The 22,677-nt window shown below is 38.5% G+C and overlaps 2 protein-coding genes across 3 annotated transcripts in view; one reads left to right on the top strand and one right to left on the bottom strand.

Moving 5' to 3' along the window:
* LOC130092585 (microtubule organization protein AKNA-like) overlaps positions 1 to 10,929 on the bottom strand; it is an 18,025-nt gene extending 7,096 nt beyond the window's left edge. The window contains exons 1-11 of the mRNA XM_056260489.1: positions 10,722 to 10,929; positions 6,854 to 7,096; positions 5,708 to 5,935; positions 4,797 to 5,527; positions 4,343 to 4,399; positions 3,980 to 4,088; positions 2,969 to 3,144; positions 2,779 to 2,838; positions 2,388 to 2,521; positions 540 to 708; positions 58 to 182 (exon numbers count right to left, since the gene is read on the bottom strand). Of these exons, the coding sequence (XP_056116464.1) occupies positions 58 to 182; positions 540 to 708; positions 2,388 to 2,521; positions 2,779 to 2,838; positions 2,969 to 3,144; positions 3,980 to 4,088; positions 4,343 to 4,399; positions 4,797 to 5,527; positions 5,708 to 5,935; positions 6,854 to 7,096; positions 10,722 to 10,929 (2,240 nt within the window). The remainder of the gene's footprint in view (positions 1 to 57; positions 183 to 539; positions 709 to 2,387; positions 2,522 to 2,778; positions 2,839 to 2,968; positions 3,145 to 3,979; positions 4,089 to 4,342; positions 4,400 to 4,796; positions 5,528 to 5,707; positions 5,936 to 6,853; positions 7,097 to 10,721) is intronic.
* gpsm2 (G protein signaling modulator 2) lies at positions 7,922 to 22,677 on the top strand. Of its 2 annotated transcripts, XM_056260332.1 has the most exons (15): positions 7,922 to 8,073; positions 10,950 to 11,291; positions 14,885 to 15,106; positions 15,657 to 15,792; positions 17,987 to 18,126; positions 18,219 to 18,342; positions 18,429 to 18,544; positions 19,306 to 19,461; positions 19,586 to 19,694; positions 19,821 to 19,950; positions 20,083 to 20,165; positions 20,333 to 20,506; positions 21,753 to 21,924; positions 22,009 to 22,247; positions 22,378 to 22,677. In XM_056260332.1, exons 2-15 carry the CDS (start codon positions 11,230 to 11,232, stop codon positions 22,525 to 22,527), a joined length of 2,013 nt encoding a protein of 670 aa, XP_056116307.1. In that variant the 5' UTR covers positions 7,922 to 8,073; positions 10,950 to 11,229; the 3' UTR covers positions 22,528 to 22,677. The 2 variants fall into 2 exon arrangements, with proteins under 2 accessions (XP_056116307.1, XP_056116316.1); XM_056260341.1 differs by lacking the exons at positions 7,922 to 8,073; positions 10,950 to 11,291 and adding an exon at positions 12,511 to 12,578.

Genomic DNA, 22,677 nt, shown 5'->3' with positions numbered 1-22,677 from the left:
GGCCTATGTGAAGCATTATGTTGGCAAAAACAGATAAAGAGGAAAATGTGGCAGTACTGTAGATAAAAGCGGTTTTCTGTGCAGCCGGGAAAAGGCTCGTCAGCTCTGTGATCTTCACTGGCCTCTTCATCATCATTGTCCTCCATGTTGTGTCTGACCGAGGAGATGCTGAAGTCCAACTCCTGTAACATGACATGTTTTTTCATTCAGACCCAGCATCCACAAAACCTACCACGGCCCAGTCATTTAGTTCTCACGTTACATAGCAAACGAACACATGCAAACGGATATGAGGCACACAACAATATCAGCTTCGCTGTGCGTGTCCACATGAGCATTAATAATTGCTGACTCTTAACAGAAGAAGTTGTTTAAACAGAAATTGCATAAGCTAACTTTGACAGTTTGTGTATGAATGAAGGAGGGAAAAGTGAAGGATAATAATGTGCTCAGAGAGTGTCATTGACAATCAGGTACTGTCTAATGCCGTGAATTTTTGTCCAAATGTCCCCTAAAATGTAGATCACTGTGTGTGTTACCTCATGCAGTGATGGATGGGATGATGAGAGAGGGATATTTTCACAAGGAGGAGGAGATGGAGTGAAGGATGACGAAGGAGGATAGTAAACATGGCAGACGTTTCTGTCGATCTGCTCTTTTATGTCCTCCAGGTGCATGCCTATCCTGAAAATCTGCCCCTCGACCTCCCTTAAACACAAACGTGAATACACAACACAAGTTGACCCTTTGACCCATGACAGTTTCATTTCCTTGCTTTGAACGACTTTAGAATTAACAGGAATCAGTCTAAATACAATTACACTACCTGTCAAATGATTGGACACACTTGAACGAGTTTGTTTCTGAAGGTTTTTGAAACCTTTTAATGTAAAGGCAAATGCAGACAGTATATGACTGAAATTAGTTTTATGAACAAATATAAATTGTGCCTATGTACAGTATGAATTTTTAGTTTTACAAACAAATTTTAATTAAAGTCGATAGCTTTGTAGGCAGTGCTCCAACATGTAGACACTATGAACTATATTTACAAAAGCAAAAAGATATAACCATTACATTTAAAGTCGTGTTGAAACTGAAGTAGCGACTGATGTTTTCTTTCGTAGACACGTTTTTGTGTTTAGTTTTGGAGGGAAATTGGCTGCTCCCATAACATAGAATATATATATATATATATATATACAGTATATATATATATATATATATATATATATATGTGTGTGTATGTGTATGTGTATATATATATATATATATATATTTAATGGCGTTGTGCAGGTTAATGTGAATGTATCATAACATTAAGATGTTAATAGTTATGACCATAGGCGCTGGAGAAAAATATATACAGTAAATACTGTAAATGTTTTATACCTTATGGGAACAGTCCCCTTCCCTCCAAAATTAAACACACAAAAAAATTAATTCAATTCAAATATATATATATATATATATCAGACTAATTAATGTCATTTCTTTAATAGATTGTGCCAAGAGTGACATTAGTCTTCACTTAGACTGAGTTAAGCAAGAGTCTTGTGACAAATTATAATAGGACATTATAGCCATAAAAAAATCAAGGTACTTGGATACTTAAGTCCATTTGAAGGCAAATACTTTTGTACTTTTACTCAAGTGAATGTTTAAAGGCAGCACTTCTACTTTTACTTGAGTGATGTTTTACCTTGAGTATCTTTACTTTTACTCAAGTACATGGTATGTGTACTTCGTCCACCACTGGGTTTAAGTGGACTAAATACATTCAGCGGAACAACAAGTTATTATAATTTGATTAAACATTACAAAGTCTAAACTTTTTTTTTTTATATAATAAAACATACACAGATCCTTCACAATAACATCCGTTTACAAAATTGGGTGAATTTTCATTTCATGCCAATATTACGGTGGCCAAGAGAGCCGAAGAAAGCAACTGAAACACCAACAAATTAAGAAAGCATCTTCATCAGTTTGAAAACAAATTTGCTGCAAATACTCACAACCACAAGGGGACCCCAACAAGTGACAAACTTGGCTGAGACATGCTTATTGTTCAATGTCTACTCGTCAGTGGTGTTGTCGATGACCTAAAAGGTGAGTTTTTTTGTTTATTTTAACATCCTGATCGTATGTGCGTTGTGAGTTTTTGCAGCTCGTTTCTGTATTTGGCTGCATTGTGAGTATTTTTTTCTATTTGCATGTGTTTTCTTCAATTGAACTCTCTCTGCCACCGTACAATATCCATGACTTAAATGTAATAGAATTTACCATCACTTGCTTATCACTTGCACAGTTTTCTTGATTATAACAAGAGTATTCTAGTTTTGTGAGGTTTTAGATCATGCTGTCCAAACACATGACATGTCTACCTGTCAGGGTCAAACTCTCCTGTGTTTCTGGCTAGACCCCTGTAGTTCTGCATCTCCAGAGCACGATGCTCCTCCCTCTTTGTGAGGTAATTCCTCTCCAGCTGATCCTGGGCTTCCATCATGCTCTTCAGCACCTGTGGAGATATCCACCAAACAAGATGAAACGTTTACTTTTTTTCCCATTTGGGGCAATCTCTGTTACCGTAAATTGTATGTTTATCTCTGTAAAGCTGCTTTGAAACAATCTCCATTGTTAAAAGCGCTATATAAATGAAGATGACTTGACTTGACTATAAACCTACAACTGCTTGATTTAATTTAGTATCTTATGATAAAACAGTGTATTATAAAAAAGGTTTTGTGAAATTCATGATTAAGTATGTACAGTTACCATCTGTTGCTCCTCCACATTCATTGACATGGTGGTGACACATGGTTTGAATTCATCCACCTGGAAAAGAAGAAAAATACAGATGCATCATGCACCCATCAATGCAAAAGCTAAATGCATGTTAAAGAGAACTAAAAACATAAGGCACAGGGCAAATCTTTGAAGGCAGGTCTTGCTAACTTGTCTGTACCTTCTGCGTAAATGATCTGATGATGTCTCTGAGCTCAGAGGTTAGTCTTTCTCCATCTGTCGGGCTCTGTGATTCAGTCAGCACAGGTACAGAGTTGTGAAGACTAAACTGCTTCTCACTTGGACCTGTTGAACATATACTCAAGATGTGAGGACGCAAATGTAAGTGTAAAATATCTAAACACAAGTCATGTATCTTTTATCTTATAGCACTTTTGATCATTTTGTACTTAAAGGAGCATTGCGTAGGTTCTGAAATTTCTAACCGTTACTGACACCAGTGGCCGTTAGAGAAACTGCAGCCAGTCTCATGCTCGTTCTCGGTGCGCACGCTCGTATGAGCATGACCACAGCAACCAGAGAGTTGTAACTATGTCTTACCTTTGCAGTAAAAAGAAAGCCAGCTCGGGGTCTGTTTTTATACCCAGTGCTGACCGGTGCTCCCTCCAAGAATCAAATGCCGCTCCGATGTTGACTCTTGTCTTGTCTTTGCCTGACGTCGGTCACTCTCTATTTTGGTCGCACTAGATAAGGCTTTTTTTTTTTTTTTTTACTTACGAGGAGTTTCCGTGGGTGTCTGGATTGTGCTGGAGGCTGGTTGCTTCTTTCCGTCCGCAGAGTCCATTTGAAACACTAAAGTTACTGCTAGTGATTGCCGGATGTAAGCCCAAGTAGACGAGAACGCGCATGACGTCACATTTTGTGAATTTTCGCGCCAATTCGAACCCGAATCCTCCCCACACAATTGAGCCTACAGGCTGATAGAGGCAACCGTGGTGGACATTAAGGTGTCATTCTTTCTATTACATTATGGTTGGCTCAGAATGTACAAATGAAAACTCTATCTTAAAGATTTTTTTTTAAGTAAAAAGCTACACATAGCCCCTTTAAGTATAAACACCTGATGATCTCTTAACAATGTTTCTTGATTCACTCTCTTAGGAGGAGGTCTGTTTAATGCTAGCTCAAATTTCCCTGGCAGGGTTTCTCTGCTGCCAGGGTTACACTGTACCACAGTATTCAGCTGGAGAAAGAAATACAATGGCTTCGGTGTTGTCATTGTTGCTAGTTGCATCGTTCCAGTCGATGGACACAGACGGCTCACTGGAAGCATGAATCTGCTGTTTAAAAGAAAGCAACAATATAATCCGCTCAATTGGGCTGCAAATCAGATTAAAATGAGGATATGTTGAAATGCGGATCATATCTGTATACTATATAAGAGCAGATATTATACAGGTATATTGTGTATAATAATGTTTATACTTTAGTCTGGTATTCTTTTGTTTGAGATAATAAAGACATACGAATAAAAATCTAAATGTTTCAACATTAATGGAAGATCCAACTTTTAAAAAATCCTCTTGAGTCTCACCTGACCAATTAGGTTTTCAGCTTCTGTGTATTTAGCGAGCAATCTGTCATATTCAGCCTGTAAACAAATGAAAGGGTCACTTTTTTTTTTTTTTTTTTTAAGTTTTAACCTTTTGGCGAATTTTTGTTCTTGCAATGAAAGTCAATTGGGTCCAAAACAACATTAGACCCCAATAACTTTCATTGTATGAACAAAAAACACAATGATGTGTTACTTTACTTGTTACATTAAAAAACTAACCTGATTACATATAACTCAAGTTACTTGTAATGCGTTACTCCCAACACTGCTATTTACACAGTTTTTACAGTTATACACTTCTCACGTTCTTGTAAGATCGCCTTTCTGTCACACTTCAGCGCTTTCTATATTAAGGTCAAAGCAGCTTGATGCCTGACTCGAATCATGTGAAAGATCTCCTAAGCAGTGTAACTAGTGTTGTAAATGTAGTCACCTGTAACTGATGCGCTACTTCCTTGTCTGTAAACACATTGTGCTTCTCCGGTGGCATGGAGTCCTCTAAAACCCTGCTGATGATATCTGCTGTAGCTTTACAAGAGGAGGTGGATTTACCCAGAATGCCTGGGGACGACTGGGCTCGGGTCATAGCTGGTGACTGGTTGACGGGTTTAACGCTTCCATTACCTTTTGGTATTTTGACTTTAGGTGCCACTTTAGAGAAGTCAGGTAGGGGGTAATGCACCTTTCCCTGTCCGTATTTCAGCTCACTGTAGGACCTGGTCCTGCTGAAGGAGCACTTAGGATTCTGTGCATCTGCTTTAGATAGATCTAGAGAGTTAGCACTGCTGTTCTGCTTAGGACATTCTTTATCATCATCATCATCATCAATGATACAAGTCGTTCCAGGTTTCTTAGATGAGCTCGACTCATCTGGAATGTTTATTTCAACCACTCCATGACTTCCAGAAGTGCTGGGATCAGGTTCCTCCATCACATCCTGAATCTTCTCTCCCTCTCCTTTGCCGACCTGTGGAGCCCGAGAAGCTCTACTCAGCACGGTTTCATCAATGCTGTCCATCAAAGACATCTCAGGTAGGGTCTCTGCTTCAATGATCCTGCTTGAGTTAAGCAGCTCCTCCTGGGAGAAGTGTCTGAGCAGGAAGTCAGTGATGTGGTTTGCAGGTTGAATAGGTGTGGCTAAGGGAGGAGCCATGTCCTCTATTGCTTTATGATTAGATAGAAGAGCATGAGTAAGATTAGACGGGCAAGCCTCTGTTTCTTTTGCATTACCAATTTGCCTACTAAACTTATCAAGTGTAGTGAAAGCCTGACTGGACATCACAGAAACCATTTCACATGGAGATGATTTTAAATTCGTCTCTGTTTTGTTGTTGGTGTGCGTACCATCATATGGGAGCTCTTCATGTTCTTCGTCACTGGTGTTGACAGCATCATCCTCATGTGTTCCAATGATTGGCTTTACTGCAGTTTTGAGTTTCTGCATTGCCGCCTTGATCACGTTTCCCTTCCTGTCTCTGGTGTTTGAATGCTTTGTGTGTTCACTATTGACTGATTCGACACTCTCTGATGAGCCCTCTTCAGTCTCACATGACTCTGACAACTCTGCATTATCTGTACACAAAATAAAAAGACAGTGGTTTTGTTAAAGTTTTTCATGTCTTATAGTAAAATGTTATAATTTAAAGCCATTAGGAAACACTAAAACAGGATTTCACTTTTTAAGCAAAAGAGTGTTAAAGTGTTTTTGGCAAAACTGGAGACCTATAGCTGGCATTGGGTCATTATGACACCATTGCTAGCAATCAGGTTTTAAACGCATTCAGTCAAAGTCAGTGGGAGTTTTTATAACTTAAATAATAAATTCTGAATGATTACCATACTCATACAATACCATTCAGAAGTTTGGGGTAGATTTTTTCAGCAAAGATGCATTAATTTGGTCAAAAGTGACAGTAAAGGCATTTATAATATAGCTAAAGATTTCTTTTCTAAATACTGTTCTTTTCAATTTTCTATTCATCACAAAAATATTAAAGGCCTACTGAAGTGCCTTGAAACGCACATCATTATTCAATGTTTTATCATGTGATAATAAAGACTGGTCTGGAGTAAAAATATATTAAAATAGAAAACAATTATTTTAGGTTGTAATAATAGTTCACAATATTACTGTTTTGCTGTATTTCTGCATATCATAGACTGTAAAAAAATAATATGATTAATAAGTCATAAGAACATATGTTTTTACATTGTTTTAACTCATCAAAATAAGTTAAGCAATTTTCAATTTCTTTAAAGTTGTTAATTTAAGTTTAAATGGCTGTGGTATTTGCATGATAGCCTACTCCATGGTATAGCAATGGTAGCCAACTGAAAACTACTTGTTGGTAGCCTACTTTAAAAAAAACTGTTATTGCCATAGTACATGTCAGGTGGTATTATGGTAGGCTACTGCAAAAAACATGGCAGTTCCATTGTAGTTAAAAAATAAAATAAACTGTGGGGATTTCATACAGAAGCATTTCTTACCAGTGAGTTTCGGGCTCTCAGGTGCACCAGTGTCCTGTGAGAGGTGGACAGTGAAGGCGCCCTGCATGTCGCTGAAATGCAGGCTGTCATCATCACTGATATCCACAAATATACTTTGCTCAATGTGTCTTTCCCACAGCACTGATGAATGTCTGCTGTGAGCGTCTTCTTCTTCTCCGTCCATATCCTCTGCGTCTCCCGCTGACGCTCCATCAAACCTGCTCCGCGCTTCTCTACTCATTTCTTAGCAACAAGAATACACAAAACTCTTACAACTGTTACAAATGCAAGTGCATTTGTGTTTTTTTCAATTATATATCTTGTAATTATATTTATATTATAATAAATGGTAGGTTAATGACTGAATTATTTGCTACTTTTATGATGCTGGCTAAATAAATTACAAGAAACTAGAAAAATAACACTACACCGCTAATTCTACTAATATGACATTGCACTTACTTTTTATGCTTGTCCCATGGGTTTCTAGGGGTCATACAAGTATTTGCGCACTCCTCTTGCTTGTGTTCGGCTGTCTTATGGATGACATGTCAGCCTATTGGAAAGGTACAATGAAGGCTCTGTCTAGTTTCTCAAGCCTATAGTACAGGGTCATCTTGAGCATTTTAAATAATAAATGCCGTATCTGATGCTGATTCTTTGGGCAGGTGCTACACGCGCACGGGGGTGGGATGAACAGTGGTTGATATGGGAACGTGTCGTGAAGACTCAATATCAGCTGTCAGTCAGCCCTGGTGAAAAACTGTCTCATTCATTTAAAGAGTTAAAATAGCTAGATAATGTTTTATCTTGCCGTTTAATTTTAATGACCTCTGTTGTCTTACTCCACAAGTAAAGCTGAATAAAAACAGTCTCTTGTTGAAGGAGAGGAGTTATATAAAACAAAGTGTTTTTCGACAAAAAGTAGAACGATAAAACATTCAAATTTCATTGGTGATTCATACGGGGAGTGGTTATATTTGAATTCTGTGCTCTGATTGGTCAGTCGAGTTACAACCACGAATCGGCACGCCCCCTTTGTCCGGGTGTGTGTAAAGGTTTCTCTCTAAACTGCTTCGAAGTCAAAAGAAATTTAAACGCGAACAGTTTTAGTTCATCGGTTCTTACAACATGTTCGGATTTAATTGATTGTCTTATTGATTCTGTTGGTCGTAAGACGAGGAACCGAGAGAAGGATTGTGGGAATCGGAGGAGTTTAAGTGAGTATGACTGAAGTTTGGCCCGTAACGGCCGTTAAGACAGACCAGCACGTCACAACAAACTGATCATATCAACTTAAAAGCCGAAATTTAAACTTCAGGGCGCGCGGAGATCTTGCATATTATGATTTCATTAAAATGGAACACGGGTTGTTTTATTTATTAAAAAACAAAATTCTCCTGTGCCCTAGAGCGATAATATGGTAATACGTTTGGATTATTCTACAAGCAATATTGCAATGTTTGTGCTTTTCCTCTTTGGTTTTGTTTAGGTTTGTAATTAACTTACAGTACAGAAGTCGGTGTTGTTACGCATGTTCAAGCTTGGTGTTTTTGCGTGCTTTATACCTTCGGTATGGATTGTATAAATATTGTTCTTGCTTAATCCTGGGCTTTCTTTTACTATTTGCTTTGGGAGTGAGACATGGGTGAGACTAACGTTAACTTACTGCTTTATGAATGACGACTGAAGTGACCCCGTGTTATTGGCTTCTGTTTTTTGCTGTTGTTTTTTTCAGAATTATAGGTTTTGATTGGGCATACAGTAAGTTACAGTTTCTGTTCATTTTTAACTTTTTAAACATCTACCTGTCTAAGTTATCTTTATTCAGACAATATTCTTATTCATGGCCAACATAACGTTACCTATCCTCCTGGCACAATGCAATGGAAAACTCTAATGTTGAATTTGAGGAATGTTTACTGCTTACAAGTTTGTATAAAGGGTCTTTAAAAGCTACCTCAGTAACAGCTGTCAAGTGACAGTCATGCATAATGTGATGACAGTGAAGTCATCATAACTTCCTGTGTGTCATGGAAGGTGCAACTTGTGTTTTTCTACAAGCTTTGTGTATTTCTAACCTCTATTCATGCCTCATCTTGTCAAGATAACCTGCATCTGAGGTACTATGAGAACCACAGCTGTTTTTCTGTTAGAATTATGATGACACACAAACCAGTTTTGTAACTGACTCTGTGTTTTGGTGTTCATTTTGTTCTTCAGAATGAAAAAAAAAGAAAAGAAAATACATTGGATTTGAAGGTCTTCTTTGGCACAAATGCTGTGTAACATGTTTTAGCTGGCAGTTTATTAGTTCTCTTGATTGAGACTGAGTGTATGTGTTTCTCTTTTGTTGTTGTCATCATCATCAAGAAATTATTGCTCTTGCCCATTTACCAAGGGTTATCTTGTTGTTTAAACTTAAGTCTGGGAGTTTTTATTTTATTTTATTTTTTTATAGAGACCAGTGTTTCTGATCTAATCAATTTCTGATTGATTAGAAAATAAAAAGAGAGTTCAACTGTCACACTTTTTTTGGCAGCCTTTGTTCCAGAAGAACAACCAACAATGAGATGAATCTCATCTTTACAAACTTGAAAATATGACTGTATACAAATGCTTAAATGAAGGAAATAACTACAATTCCATAAAGCATTACACAAATTTTGAAGTAGTTTGAGAAAATAGGGAGACTGACTATTAGCTAGCTACATCATTTGCAATTCTTCATGGAAAATGGGAATGGGTGAGTGAGAGTTAAAAATATATTTTGGTGTGATTTAGCCTACTTGTTCTCAATTCTCCGATTGGTGGAGATTTCTCTGCAGAATCATGGGTAATTTAGTTTCTTGTCAGAATTCTGTAAACACAATTATTTTAAAATAAGTTGAAATAATGCGGGCAGATGGCTTCAACAAAAGCATATACATTGACAAACAACCTTGTAGCTTATAGTAGATCTGTCTTTAATGGTTTATAACTTTAAAAGTCCATTATTTCCCTTTGAAGAAAATGAATGGGATTTTTACTTCAGAAGTCCTGACCTAGGCTACTCCCAACCGGAAATGTTTCATGTTGATTTTAAATTTAATACACATTAAAGTAAGCTTGAAATGTAAATTCACCCTATTTTGTTATCGCACAGTTGTTAGGTATGTTATAAGTTGTTGATCTTATTGTGAATGATTCAAATGTTTAGTTTTCTTTTATTTGACCTAGTTATTAATTTTTAATTAAGATGTCATAACTTTGGAGGAAAATAACAGACTTCTCTCTGCGGTGACGCATGCTGAACTTCTCCAATCTTTCAATCTGCTTACTTGCCTCTTCACAATCTACTGCAAGTGCAAGGTCAGGTGCGCATTAAATTGAGTTCAACACCCACATTTCAATATCTAATCAACAGCCAATGGATAACCATGTCCTTGCCCTAATTGTTTTCATTTACAATAATCTGTTACACTCAAAACAAAAGTATGTCACCTTACTGAAGAAAGATCTGTCGCAAGTTCCATTTCGTTGTGACTTTATGCACTAGAAAATATGACAGACCACAACAACATTGTGCATTATATAAATATATAAGTATAAATATAAGTATATAGACTGAATGTTTTAGGGAACATGTCTCTATGGTTCCTCAAGCTGATTATCTTGTTTCTGGATTAGTTTGGCAATGACAAACCAGCTTTCCAAATGTCACAGAGGTGTAATATGTTTGAAAGTAACCGACACTCACCATCAGAGTTTAAAATGGTCTTTTTTCCTCTACTATAATTCTTTTACATCTGTGTGGATTTGTAAGAGAAAGGTGAATAAAACTATTTTCTTGTCAAAAACAAGAAAATGTTTTTTCATGCTTTGGTACTGGCCCGCATGCATGGCAGATAATCAGCTGTGTTTATGGGCTGATTGCTCTTGCTTTCTCTCTTGCTGTTGGGCTCCATTGGTTTAGCTTTCACATACACATCGCTGCTCACACACACACACTTAATATCTGCCTCCCTTGCATGTGTCTGCCGCTCAGTGGGTGTTACCATGGCATTACGCACAGAATGAGGGTTCACACTCGACATCTTGTGTTCTCTTCACACAGAGCTCCGGAAGAACATCCAGGACAAAACACACACAAACACACACTTCCCAGACCCACTGCTGTGGTGAATATAAGTCTGGATAAGCTCATATATAGCGCACTGGACTCCGCCACTGGAAAACATCAGAGACTTCGGACGTGTATGCAAAAACTAAAGTTCCAAGTGTTTTTAAACTCTTTTTTTCTTTTTTTTTTCTGGAATTCGATTCACTATTCTTCTCTGATGGATTACTTTCTGGACTTGGCTGGGATCAGTAGGCCTACTTCATAATGCTCTTCAATGGCTGTGAGCAGTGCAGTGGTTAGCATGCAGAATGAGAACCGAACCTTTGTCCACTACAGGTAGGCATGCGACACTTGAATTACATTTTCTTGTAGTTGTAATCCGCCTTTTAAGATCTTTGGTGCTAGTCCAGTATTAACTCATTTAAGACTTTTTCATGCTTAGTATCAAAAGTGGACCAAAATAGTATTTACATACCACTTAATCATAGAGTTTTTATTTAGCACTGTATTAAATGAACAGGCTACAAACATGTCCTTTGTCTCCAACTGAAAATAAGTATACAAGTAAATTAAACCTTTCATTCATTCAATAAATCATTGGTAATTATTCCCATAACTTCATCCCCCTTTGTTTTTGAAAACTAAGTTTTAATTGGGAAGGTGTTTGACTGAATTTGAATGATCTGATATTGTGAAGGAGATCTAGTGGCAAAATAAAACCAAATGTTGCATCTGAAATAAGGTTTTCATTTTAACATAAAATAAAAGTGGTATAAATGTGAAATTTTATTGTGTGTATGAGAGAAAGCAAGTGTGCCTTAATTTGCTCAATATTTAATAACGTTTGAATAATTTATGATGATTGCCTATATTCTATTCTGCAACCCTTGAGTTGTGTTGGTTTTTATCTTTTCGTCAGTCCTCGGCAAACATCTGTCACTCATAGCAATTAAGCCAATTTTAGCCTAGGCCATCTCTAAGAGCATAGAGATACACTTATTTAGTTTGTGAATCTGTGGTACAAACTAAATGGATTTGAGTTACGTGAAGTTTATAATAATCAAACTAATTTACATTAATTTTCAGAGATCATTTTATAACTGCATTCGCTGTTTCTGAGGGTTTTTTATGCAAATGATTACATTTTTTATGGTGTAGTGTATTGATCAGTCCCGTGAGGAAATAATCGTTGCATTGCAAGTTTCATGACATCAGAAGCGAACGCAGCGGGTCTAATCTCACTATTGTTCCTCTCTCGGTGCGTGCTAATCACACACGACAGTGGAAAGCAGAAACACAATCAGATTAGCTGTTCAAGTGCTGAGCATGACAGTTTTTGCCAAAGCCATCTTCAACCTCTGCCCTCAAAGACGTCCAATGTGACGTTGTATGATGGACAACTGCTGTGTAGAATATTCTTTTTAAAATCATTTGAGTCTAGTAGTGTAATTCCTGCTGAAGAGTTAGTTGATTGGCAGCCTCATCGTGATGTATGTATGTTTGGGACGGTTGGTTTTGGAGATTACAGCCCCATCAGAGGACTTTTTAAAGAGACAACAAAGCATTTTAGATGCCTTTCACATGTCCAGTTATCTTTGGTTGTGTGAGACGGGGAGGCACCAGGTAGGGCCTCTACAAACTCTAACGGACTAGTTATTATAATGTGTTGGGAATAATCTACCGTGAAATAGGCCTAGTGGTTAAATATTTGCAAGGCCACATATATTATGCAGTATCAGGTTGATTGTTGAAGAGTCTTTTTACCATTCAACTTGTTAGATTAAGTTAAGTTGCAAGGAGTTTTAAGGATCCTATGCTGACCAGTATTAGATTAATAATACTAACATGAGAATAATCCATGGATGTGTGATTTTGACGTAACATATCAGTGGCACTAATGAAATATGAAAAGCCTGAAATCAACCTAAAAATGTGTGCAAAGAACGTACCGTTGTTATTCTTTGATTTATAAATGGTATCAAATTAAGACCACAATAATACTTTTTACTTTTTATATTTCATTGGTTTACATAAGAAATAGAGATAAAATGAATCATTAGTCTCTCATTAACTTTTTAAAATATAAAAAATTATATCCAGAAATTATAGCTTGTCATGGCAGCCATTTCATATTATTTAGTTGAATTTTCCCAGTGTTTGAAAATGTATATGTAAGATTTATAAATGGAGCGTTGTCCTTTGCACTATGTGGGGTTTTTGTATGCTTCCATAATGGCCGCATCCTAGGCTTGGGCGGTAATACGGTAATATCGTATACCGCGGGATCTAAAAATAGCAACGGTATCAGTTTCAATATCGTCATACCGTCATAAAAAAAATCCAATGCACTTATATAGGAGACAAGGATTAAATATTAAATATAATTTATTTAATGGCTAAAAATGCGTATATGTGGTTGTCATCACGTGACAGTGTGGAGGAGAAAGAGTGGGGGAGAGAGGGGGAAAGATGGCAAAATGCGCACCGAGTGACCTGGTCTCGAAGAAGAACACGACTTCTGCAGTTTGGCAGGGATGGGCATTTCAAGCAAAAATAATATTTGAAGATCGCCTGGTATTATTTGATTATTATTCGAACATCGCACCCCTCCACCATATGCACGCACACATGCATGTAGGCTACACAGCTATACAGCGGAGCGGTTTGGTTATTTCTTTTCATATTTATGTTTAATAATATAATGTTGTTATTTTTTTTATTTCATCTATGTTGATTATATGAAAAGGAAACTGCATGAGATGAATAAGATAGGATCATAAGATGCCCAATATCGGAAAACAATTGGAATGGGTCAGACATGATTTTTGACCACTTATTACGTTTTATTTTGTAGAAAGCCTTTCCTTAAAGGGAATTTCGTTTTGTATAAATTGTATCTTCATTTTAATCAATTTTTCATCAACGAATTGCCTGGATTAATAAATAAGAAGCATATATATTAGACAATATAAACCGGCGCGTGAACTGGAGCGCGTCTCCTAAAAAACCCCAAACTCAGCGTATAAGATAGATGCCTTAAATATCTGAGAAGTGTATATATATAGTAAGCTTAAAATGTCTACTTTTAAACAAAACAATTAGAAACTAAAAGAAATGGCCTGCTCTCTGTAGGCTAATTCATATGAAGTGTGCATTTCTCTCTATAGGCAATATAAAAATATAGGCGAATAGGCAATATATTACGAAAACGCTCATTATGGTTTAGCATTCTCTCCTATATATATATAAGTAATTTAATCAATATAAATATGTGATTAGACTAATGGCTTAAATCAACTACTACTAGTCAGCTAGAAAGAAAAAAACTTTAGTCGTGCACGGGCAGCCCTACTTCACATGTTTTCTAACCAGCATGTCACTGCGGGCATTCTGAGCGCGCGACGCTGAGTGGACTGAGCACGCGGAGCGTGATCTTCAGAAATGCGCTCTCTGCTCTGGAGGAAATATTACCACTCCGCTCACATGCTCTGGTGTGAGACAATGTGCATCTTCTCCTGTTGTCTGAGAGTTGATTGACAGCTTTTAGATGCATTATTGGCATTGCCACCCTCTGGTTGAACGTGTCACCACCGCATCAGAACGGAAAACATGGGGATTTTTTATAGACAATAATCCCACAACCTATTCCATATTCTATAATAAAATCAAATAATTGAATATTCGAAAATTGTGACTCATCCCTGCACAAACCAACAGTTTGGTGATGCCGTCTGAGCCTTATGTCATAATTTTTAATTAGTCACGCGGTAATACCGTATACCGCGGTAAAATAGGGAGGAGGTTTGACGGTATCAAAATTTGGATACCGCCCAAGCCTACCGCATCCTATCTTATTTTATTTCTACTGATGTTCATGCTGAGACATTAAAAAGCTTGTCAACAATAAACAATTGTGCTGCCCTCTGCAGGATGGAGGCATCCTGTTTGGACCTGGCTCTGGAGGGGGAGCGTCTGTGCAAGGTCGGGGATTACGGCGCTGGCGTTTCTTTCTTCGAGGCCGCCATGCAGGTTGGCACTGAAGACCTGCAGGTTCTAAGCGCCATCTACAGTCAGCTGGGCAATGCCTACTTCCACTTGCAAGACTACAGTAAAGCTCTGGAGTTCCACCACCATGATCTTACACTAACTAGGTATACTCAAACAACTTTTTAGCAATGTTGTATCCAGAGACCTACAGTATACTACACTTTCAACCGTTTGGGGCCAGTAAGATTACTGTGTTTTGTTTTGTTTAATTAACTGTGTGACGGCAAGGCACTGAGTTGTATAATGTCTGTTGCATAAACCAATGTTTTTCTCTGGGTAAAATAATTAAATACTTACCAAAACAAAATGAAACCTGTACAAAATATAGCAGGGCTCGACAATACTCGACTGCCCGGTGCCAGCGTGAACGATGCTCAGGACAATTGACGGAACCGTCACTGCCCCGATCGGGCCAGTGCTGCATCGTCAGGACAGTCTTTTGCATGTGTTTTTAAGCCTTGCCAATTTAAATATTAAAGTGCAAGAAGGTGCGAAAGAGAACTCAATTTGGTACACTCTGTGTGAGAAGTTTTGTGTGTGCGCATCCCCAGACATCACGAATTCTGAATCAACCCTCAAATGTTTTTAATGAAAATTGTGTCATATTTGTATTGAATGTTAATGACAGCACTAAGTACTGATTTGTTCTCTCAGGACCACCGGGGATCGGCTTGGTGAGGCCAAAGCCAGCGGTAACCTTGGGAACACATTAAAGGTTTTGGGACGCTTTGATGAGGCAGTGGTCTGCTGCCAGAGACATTTAGATATTGCCAGGGAATTGGGTGACAAGGTGAGTGATCTATTTAATCAACACAATAGACCATAGCTTACCATAATGGAATATATTACATTTTACATTTATTCATTTAGCATTATTCAATGATGCTTTCATCTAAAGCGACTGCAAATGAAAAACACTATGACTAGCAATTCCTCCTGATGAGGCAATAATATTAGTGCTGCAACAGAAAGCTCCGAAATTGTTTGGAAAAATGACCTTGCAAACTGACAAAACAAATCAAATGCGTTAACAATCAGTAAATTAATAGATGCAGACAGGATCTGGTTAAAGGGATAGTTCACCCAAATGTGAATAAAACCTAGCCTGGGAAAACCCAGACAACTTCTGGCAAATTTAGATTTGCCCAGAAGCCCATTTCCAATCTGTCGAAATCAAGGCACCAATCAGAAACGTTGGGGCGGGCTTTACACGATGACGACAGCGCTGGGATTTTGAAGCAGATTTTGTAGCCTACATTACAAAGATGGATGCCGCCGTCGAACATCACTCGTTCGAATCAGCTATCGCGTCTGTTTTAAGCGATTTGAACGTTTCCTTTGTTAAAAACCGAGCAAAGAACAACACTCAGAGATGTTTCTTCGCCGGCTGCCGCTCTGCATACGTCATCTCCTTCATCGCTCTGATTGGTTTTAGGTCTACACGCGACGTCCGTTGGTGACGCCCCTCTGGAAATGATTTGTCTATGACGCTTTGCCAGACCATAACTCAGTTACAACTGAGAATGGTCTGGTTTTAACCAGGCTAAATAAAACCCTAAATTGTATCTGTTCATCATATAAAGCGATCGAGTCTCTTCAAAAAAAGAAATTGGACTAAACTGCTAAATTCATATGGATTTGTTTTACGATATCTTTATGAACTTTTTGAAACGTCAAAGTGGTAGTTGCGTAGCTGTCAATGGAGGGACAGAAAGCTGTCAGATTTCATCAAAAAGATCTTCATTTGTGTTTTGAAGATGAAAGCTTTATGGGTTTGGAACGACATGAGGGTGAGTAATTAATGAAAGAATTTTTGGGTGAACTATCCCTTTAATGCTTTAATTATATAAAAACTCGTTGTAAATGTAAAATAATCATTGCTGAATATTTCAATCATACAGTTGTGTGAATCTCATGAATAAATGACTTGTTGTGGTTTACCCTAGCCTGGCTGCCAGCCCGAACCCCGCCCACAACAATTTTTGGTCGGGAAGTTCGGTCTGGACTCGATCCATTGAGGAGTAATTATGATCAGTCAAAAAATGTTCGGACCAATCAAATTGCCAGGGCGGGCTTTATACGATGATTGACAGATGAGGTGCAGTTACGTAATCCTCACGTCACCAAAGAGCGCTTGGGTTGAATTCGTTTACAGCAAAGTTCTGCCGCTGGAGAATTGAGATTTCACGAGTTCACACTTACAAATAAGTCAGATAGAATAAATGCGTATATGACGTGCTGTTCGAAGTAGAGGGCTCCGTGATCGGTATTCGGCCCGAACCCAGAGTAGGCCTACTCCCCCGTATTCCTCGCTGTGAAAGAACAAGCCAAGAGTGAGGAGTCGGGGTGGTGGAGGGATGCAGAAAAACTGTCGAGGAGTGTTAAGTGAGTTAGAGTGAATATGCTTCCTCTCGTGCTGATAGGGTAACGTTAGACATGGTATTGTTTGATGACAAGTTGATTGGATTGATTATTTGAACGTGCTCCTCCCGAACTTTGTTTATGAAATAACAATAATCGTGTAGATTCCGCCATCGCGTCTGTTATAGAAGATATCGACAGCGCATTGCTTTTAAAAGAGGAACAGAGAACCGCGATCAAGGCATTTGTCGGTCGGAAAGATGAATGAAGAACATGCGTCATTTACTCCGTTGCTCTGATTGGTTGTAGGACAGGTCTATCCAATTGAATGCAGAGGCATTTTCTTTCCTGGTTCGGTAGAAACACGCCCCATAATCACAGCCCAATGGAGCAGTATCAGACTCACATTCTTTCTAGAATATGAGTATGACGAAGTCAGGCTAGGTTTACCCTAAAGTCAAAGTAGTAAATTGTTAATGAGAAATTGACTTTTATGAGCTTAATGAGAGCAAGTTCTGTGAAGTGCACCTGGGTACTTGGAGATCAACATCTAGGGTTCACATGCTTAGTAGTACGTAGTGTTTTCGTTTGTTTCTCTCATTTAATTTGCTTTTTTACTACAGGTGGGACAGGCCAGAGCACTTTATAATTTTGGAAATGTGTTCCACGCCAAGGGAAAGAGCGTCTGCTGGAGCGGGGCAGAACCTGGAGACTTCCCTGAGGAGGTCACGACAGCACTTCAAAAAGCCTCTGAATACTACGAGTAAATGTCCAACCAACACTCACATAAGTGGACATTGTTTGCATGAGTGGTACAGAGTTTTTACATCCTCTTTCCTCTCTTCGATTGTTTAGGGCGGACCTGTGTATTGTGAAGGAGCTTGGAGACCGAGCAGCACAGGGGAGAACTTACGGAAACCTGGGGAACACATACTACCTGCTAGGAAACTTCAGGGATGCAGTGGCCTCTCATGAACAGGTAAGTGTTCTGTGTCATAAATTAAACTGTGTAAGGCAGTGCTAAAGCACTCACACTGCACTGTGTGTGAACCGTTTGTCTTCCAGCGTCTACTTATCGCTAAAGAGTTTGGTGACCGGTCTGCTGAGAGGAGAGCTTACTGCAACCTTGGAAACGCTTGCATATTCCTTGGGGAGTTTGAGAGGGCTGCAGAACATTACAGGTGAGGGTGATATTTTTTAACTTTTTTTTTTGAGAGAGCGGATTACAGGCCATTATAATCAGTGTCTACACGAGATGCGGCGCGACACAATAAATTCCCCGACAGTAAACTGATTCCCCATTCTATTTCTGACATTCTCCAAGTGTTTGCGCTACGAAGACTTTCGCTTCTGAGAAACCCGGAAATGTGAAAAGGAAATGTTTCTCAGAAGTGAAAGTCTTCATAGTTGGATAACCTTCTATAGTGGTGAATAAGAGACTACATTAAAAAATAGAGAAAGATTGATAACGGCAATCAGAAGAGAGAAAGATTTCTATTTTACCATCACTCCCACAGCCGCTGTATTTAACACGTTTGATATACATAGATTGTACTAGCGTCAGAACAATAATCTTTGTATTGCCTTTCTTTAAACGCTTTATCATATTAGCAAAATCCAATATTCAACCTCTCATTCATATATATTGATATACCAATACATAAACCAATTTCAATACATACCGGTATGCATATGCTGTATTGAATAAAACATGTCTTGAGTATTTTAAACTTGCGGTTACACGGTTTTGTAGTTGAATGTGTGCCCCAGCCTGTTTATTTAAGTTTAAGATATGTTAATTATTTTGAGATTGTATGGGTTTTTGTTTGAACATACAATATTATTTTATTTGTGCAGGTCTTAAAGTCTTACATTACATTACACAAAAACCCTGTGCTGTGGTTGTGGCTGAGCTCTGACAGTGATAGTGTTCTGAGTGCAGGAAGGCTCTACAGTTGGCTCGGCTGCTGAAGGATCTGGCGGTGGAGGCTCAGGCCTGCTACAGTCTGGGTAACACGTACACACTGCTGCAGGACTATGAGAGAGCTATCGACTACCATCTCAAACATCTCATCATCGCTCAGGACCTCAATGACAGGTGCTTTCACGCATTAGTAGTAGAAGTAGAAGAATTAATAATTGATAATTGCACACAAAACTTGTATGCAATTCTTGAGGTGTAATTATTTGCATACTAAGTATGGAGAATGTGTTTTCTGCAGGATCGGTGAAGGAAGGGCCTGCTGGAGTTTGGGAAACGCACATACAGCACTAGGGAATCATGACCAGGCCATGCACTTTGCAGAGAAGCACTTAGAAATCTCAAAAGAGGTACGTACAGCTACAGACTCAGTGGTAGCTAGACATTAGGATTTTTGTCATTTTAACTACAAGCAAATACAACGATAGCTAAAGTGATGTTTTTTAATAGAAATGCCCTTATTGTCTTTTATACAGACTGGAGATCGTAGCGGTGAGCTCACTGCTCGCATGAACGTCTCTGATCTTCAGATGGTCCTCGGCCTCAGTTACAGCACAAACAATTCAGTCCTGTCGGAGAACAAAGAGATCGACTACAACCTGCACGGTACAGCACTTCCTTCAGAAGTAGCATCTCAGCCTCTTCTGTAAACCGTAGTTATTATCAATAATGAAGTTGTAATGAAGAATAAACAAGTTTTTGGCCATTGTCTTGAGTCAGTATTGTTGTTTTTTCCAGGAGCCAGACCCAGGATGAGCCGACGGCACAGTATGGAGAACCTAGAGCTGCTGAAACTCACACCTGACAAGATCAACATGAATGTGAGTGTAGCTGAATGTTGAAATCCTTCTTGCGCTGTACCCTTAGTTCAATCAGTAGTGTATTTATTTGATTCATAATCTATATGTATAGTCAAATTCAAGCATAAATCCATGTATTCTGATCTCAGCATCAGGATTCATAGAGTAATTGAATCTCTGTCCTTCAGGGTCAGAAGTGGACAAGTGACATCCTCTTCAAGCAGTCCAAATCCACAATGGCCAAGTCGTCCTCAAAGCTCTCTTTTGTCAATCGTTTCCGAGGAAAAAAGCACAAGCTGCAGAGCAGCTCCAGTAAAATCCTGCAGGATACCAGCAACACACGGGAAGCTCCGCAGAACAAAGTACTTTCAGCACATTTACTAAAACAAATACTGAAATTACGGCAACAATACTTGTAAAGCATTTATTAATCATTGTAAATGTTAATCTCAGCATTTACTGATACTTTTAAGATCAAAAGTTCTATCTGTTAATGGTTAATGCACTGAACTAACATGAACATGATTTTTATTTTTTATTAACATTAACAAATGCTGTAAAAACAGTTTGTTCATGTTAGTTAAAGGCATTGTTCACCCAAAAATGAAACTTTTGTCACAATTTACTCGCGCTCAATTTGTTCCAAACCTGTATGAGTTTCTTTATTCTGTTGAATACAAAAGAAGATATTTTGAAGAATATTGGTAACCAGACAGTTGATGGCGGCCATTGACTTCCATAGTAGGAAAGAAAAAATACTATGGAAGTCAATGGCTACCATCAACTGTCTGGTAACCAACATTCTTCAAAATATCATCTTTGTGCTCATACAGGTTTGGAACAACACGAGAGTGAGTAAATGATGACAGAATTTTCATATTTGGGTGAACTATCCCTTAAATGCATTAACTAAAATGAGACCTTACTTACTGTAAAGTGTTACCAAAATTACTTCAATTTCTTAATTGACATTACCATCACATAGACTACATGACCAGGTTAACTAATAACCAAAGTCGACCACAGTAAACCACAAACTCACATTCAAGTTAAGGTCTCCATCCTGGTTTGTAACGCCCACTTTTCACAATACAATCAACTACAGACATTTTTTGCGTCATATCGTCAGAGCCATAGCCTTGTTGGTTAGTAGTGTTATTTTAGTATTATTTATTTACTATTATTGTATTCATATTTCAAATTATTATTTTTTTATTTTAGTGATTTTTTTTGGTCATTTTTATTAGTTCTTGTTTATTTTATTTCAGTTAGTTGCCAATACAACATTTATATTCAAGTGTAAGTCAAGTGTTATCAAGTTTCATTCAAGTGTAAGTCTAATATTTATATTTTATTTCAGATTTATTTTAATTAACAAAAGATTATAATTTTTTATTTTTTGTAACCTTTTATATGTACAGTAATATAAAGAAAGAAATGCGTCATTTGGAGAGTAAGTTGCTCTAATAATATTTCTTTGTGTTAAAATGAGGGAACAGTTTGTTCTTGAGAACAGTTCATAAATCGAAAGTACTGGTTACAAAACTCATAGAGGACTGAGAGGTTGTTGTTGTTTTTTCCTTTAACCTTTGACCTTTCTGCCCACAGCATGGAAGTACAGACATGTTAGGAGACGAGGGTTTCTTTGACTTACTGAGTCGTTTCCAGAGCAACAGGATGGATGACCAGCGGTGTGCCGTACAGGACGGGAGGAACCATCTGTCTGTCAATTCTAGCTCCTCCTCCCCACCCACCACCCCTCCCACAACCATCAGGAAATGTTAGGCGCTCTCTTTTCACATTATTTTCTTTAATTTGACAATCAAGTGGCAATAAAAATGTCATTTTCTCTGTCTCTCTCTAGCATTCTCAGAGTCGGCTGCAACTCCAGGTCAGGAGCCGTTTCTCCGACTGCTGGCGAGTGCTCAGGGCAGGAGGCTGGACGAGCAGAGGGCAGGAACAGGAAACAGTTTGCCCGGCCTGCACACCCTATCCGAACACAGCAGCACTAGCAGCAGACGGATGATCCTCAGCCAGGTCATGGCCAGCACAGACGCCACCGAACCCGACGACCAGTTCTTTGACATGCTCGTCAAGTGTCAGGTGAGACGATGTGTTTGTATTAACCAGAGATGGGCGAACCCGGAAAATAAAAATGGGGAAAATAAATGGGGAAAAATGGCTGAAGTCCATTGGTTCAGTTAATCCATTCATCTCATTCTGTCTCTCTCAGGGGTCCCGTCTGGATGATCAGCGGTGTGCCCCTCCTCTGCCCTCCGCCCGTGGCCCCACCGTCCCAGATGAAGACTTCTTCAGCCTCATCATGCGCTCACAGGCCAAGAGGATGGACGAGCAGAGAGTCACGCTGCCCTCCTGCCGCTGATCAAACATGCAATCCCTCTTCTGAACTTCATTTGCAGAAATGAGCTCATTTTCATGCACGAGTGCTACAAACCTCTCGCTGGTAATACACAATGATGGTCAGGTAAAATGCCATCTGTCTGAACTGTGTCCTATCTGCTAAATGATTATG

This window comes from Rhinichthys klamathensis, unplaced genomic scaffold (assembly GCF_029890125.1).
Source record: "Rhinichthys klamathensis goyatoka isolate OS25496 unplaced genomic scaffold, OSU_Roscu_1.1 h1tg000008l_1, whole genome shotgun sequence".
NCBI classification, from domain to species: domain Eukaryota; kingdom Metazoa; phylum Chordata; class Actinopteri; order Cypriniformes; family Leuciscidae; genus Rhinichthys; species Rhinichthys klamathensis.
Note: the sequence above shows the minus strand (reverse complement) of the source record. Positions and strands in the feature narration are given on the sequence as shown.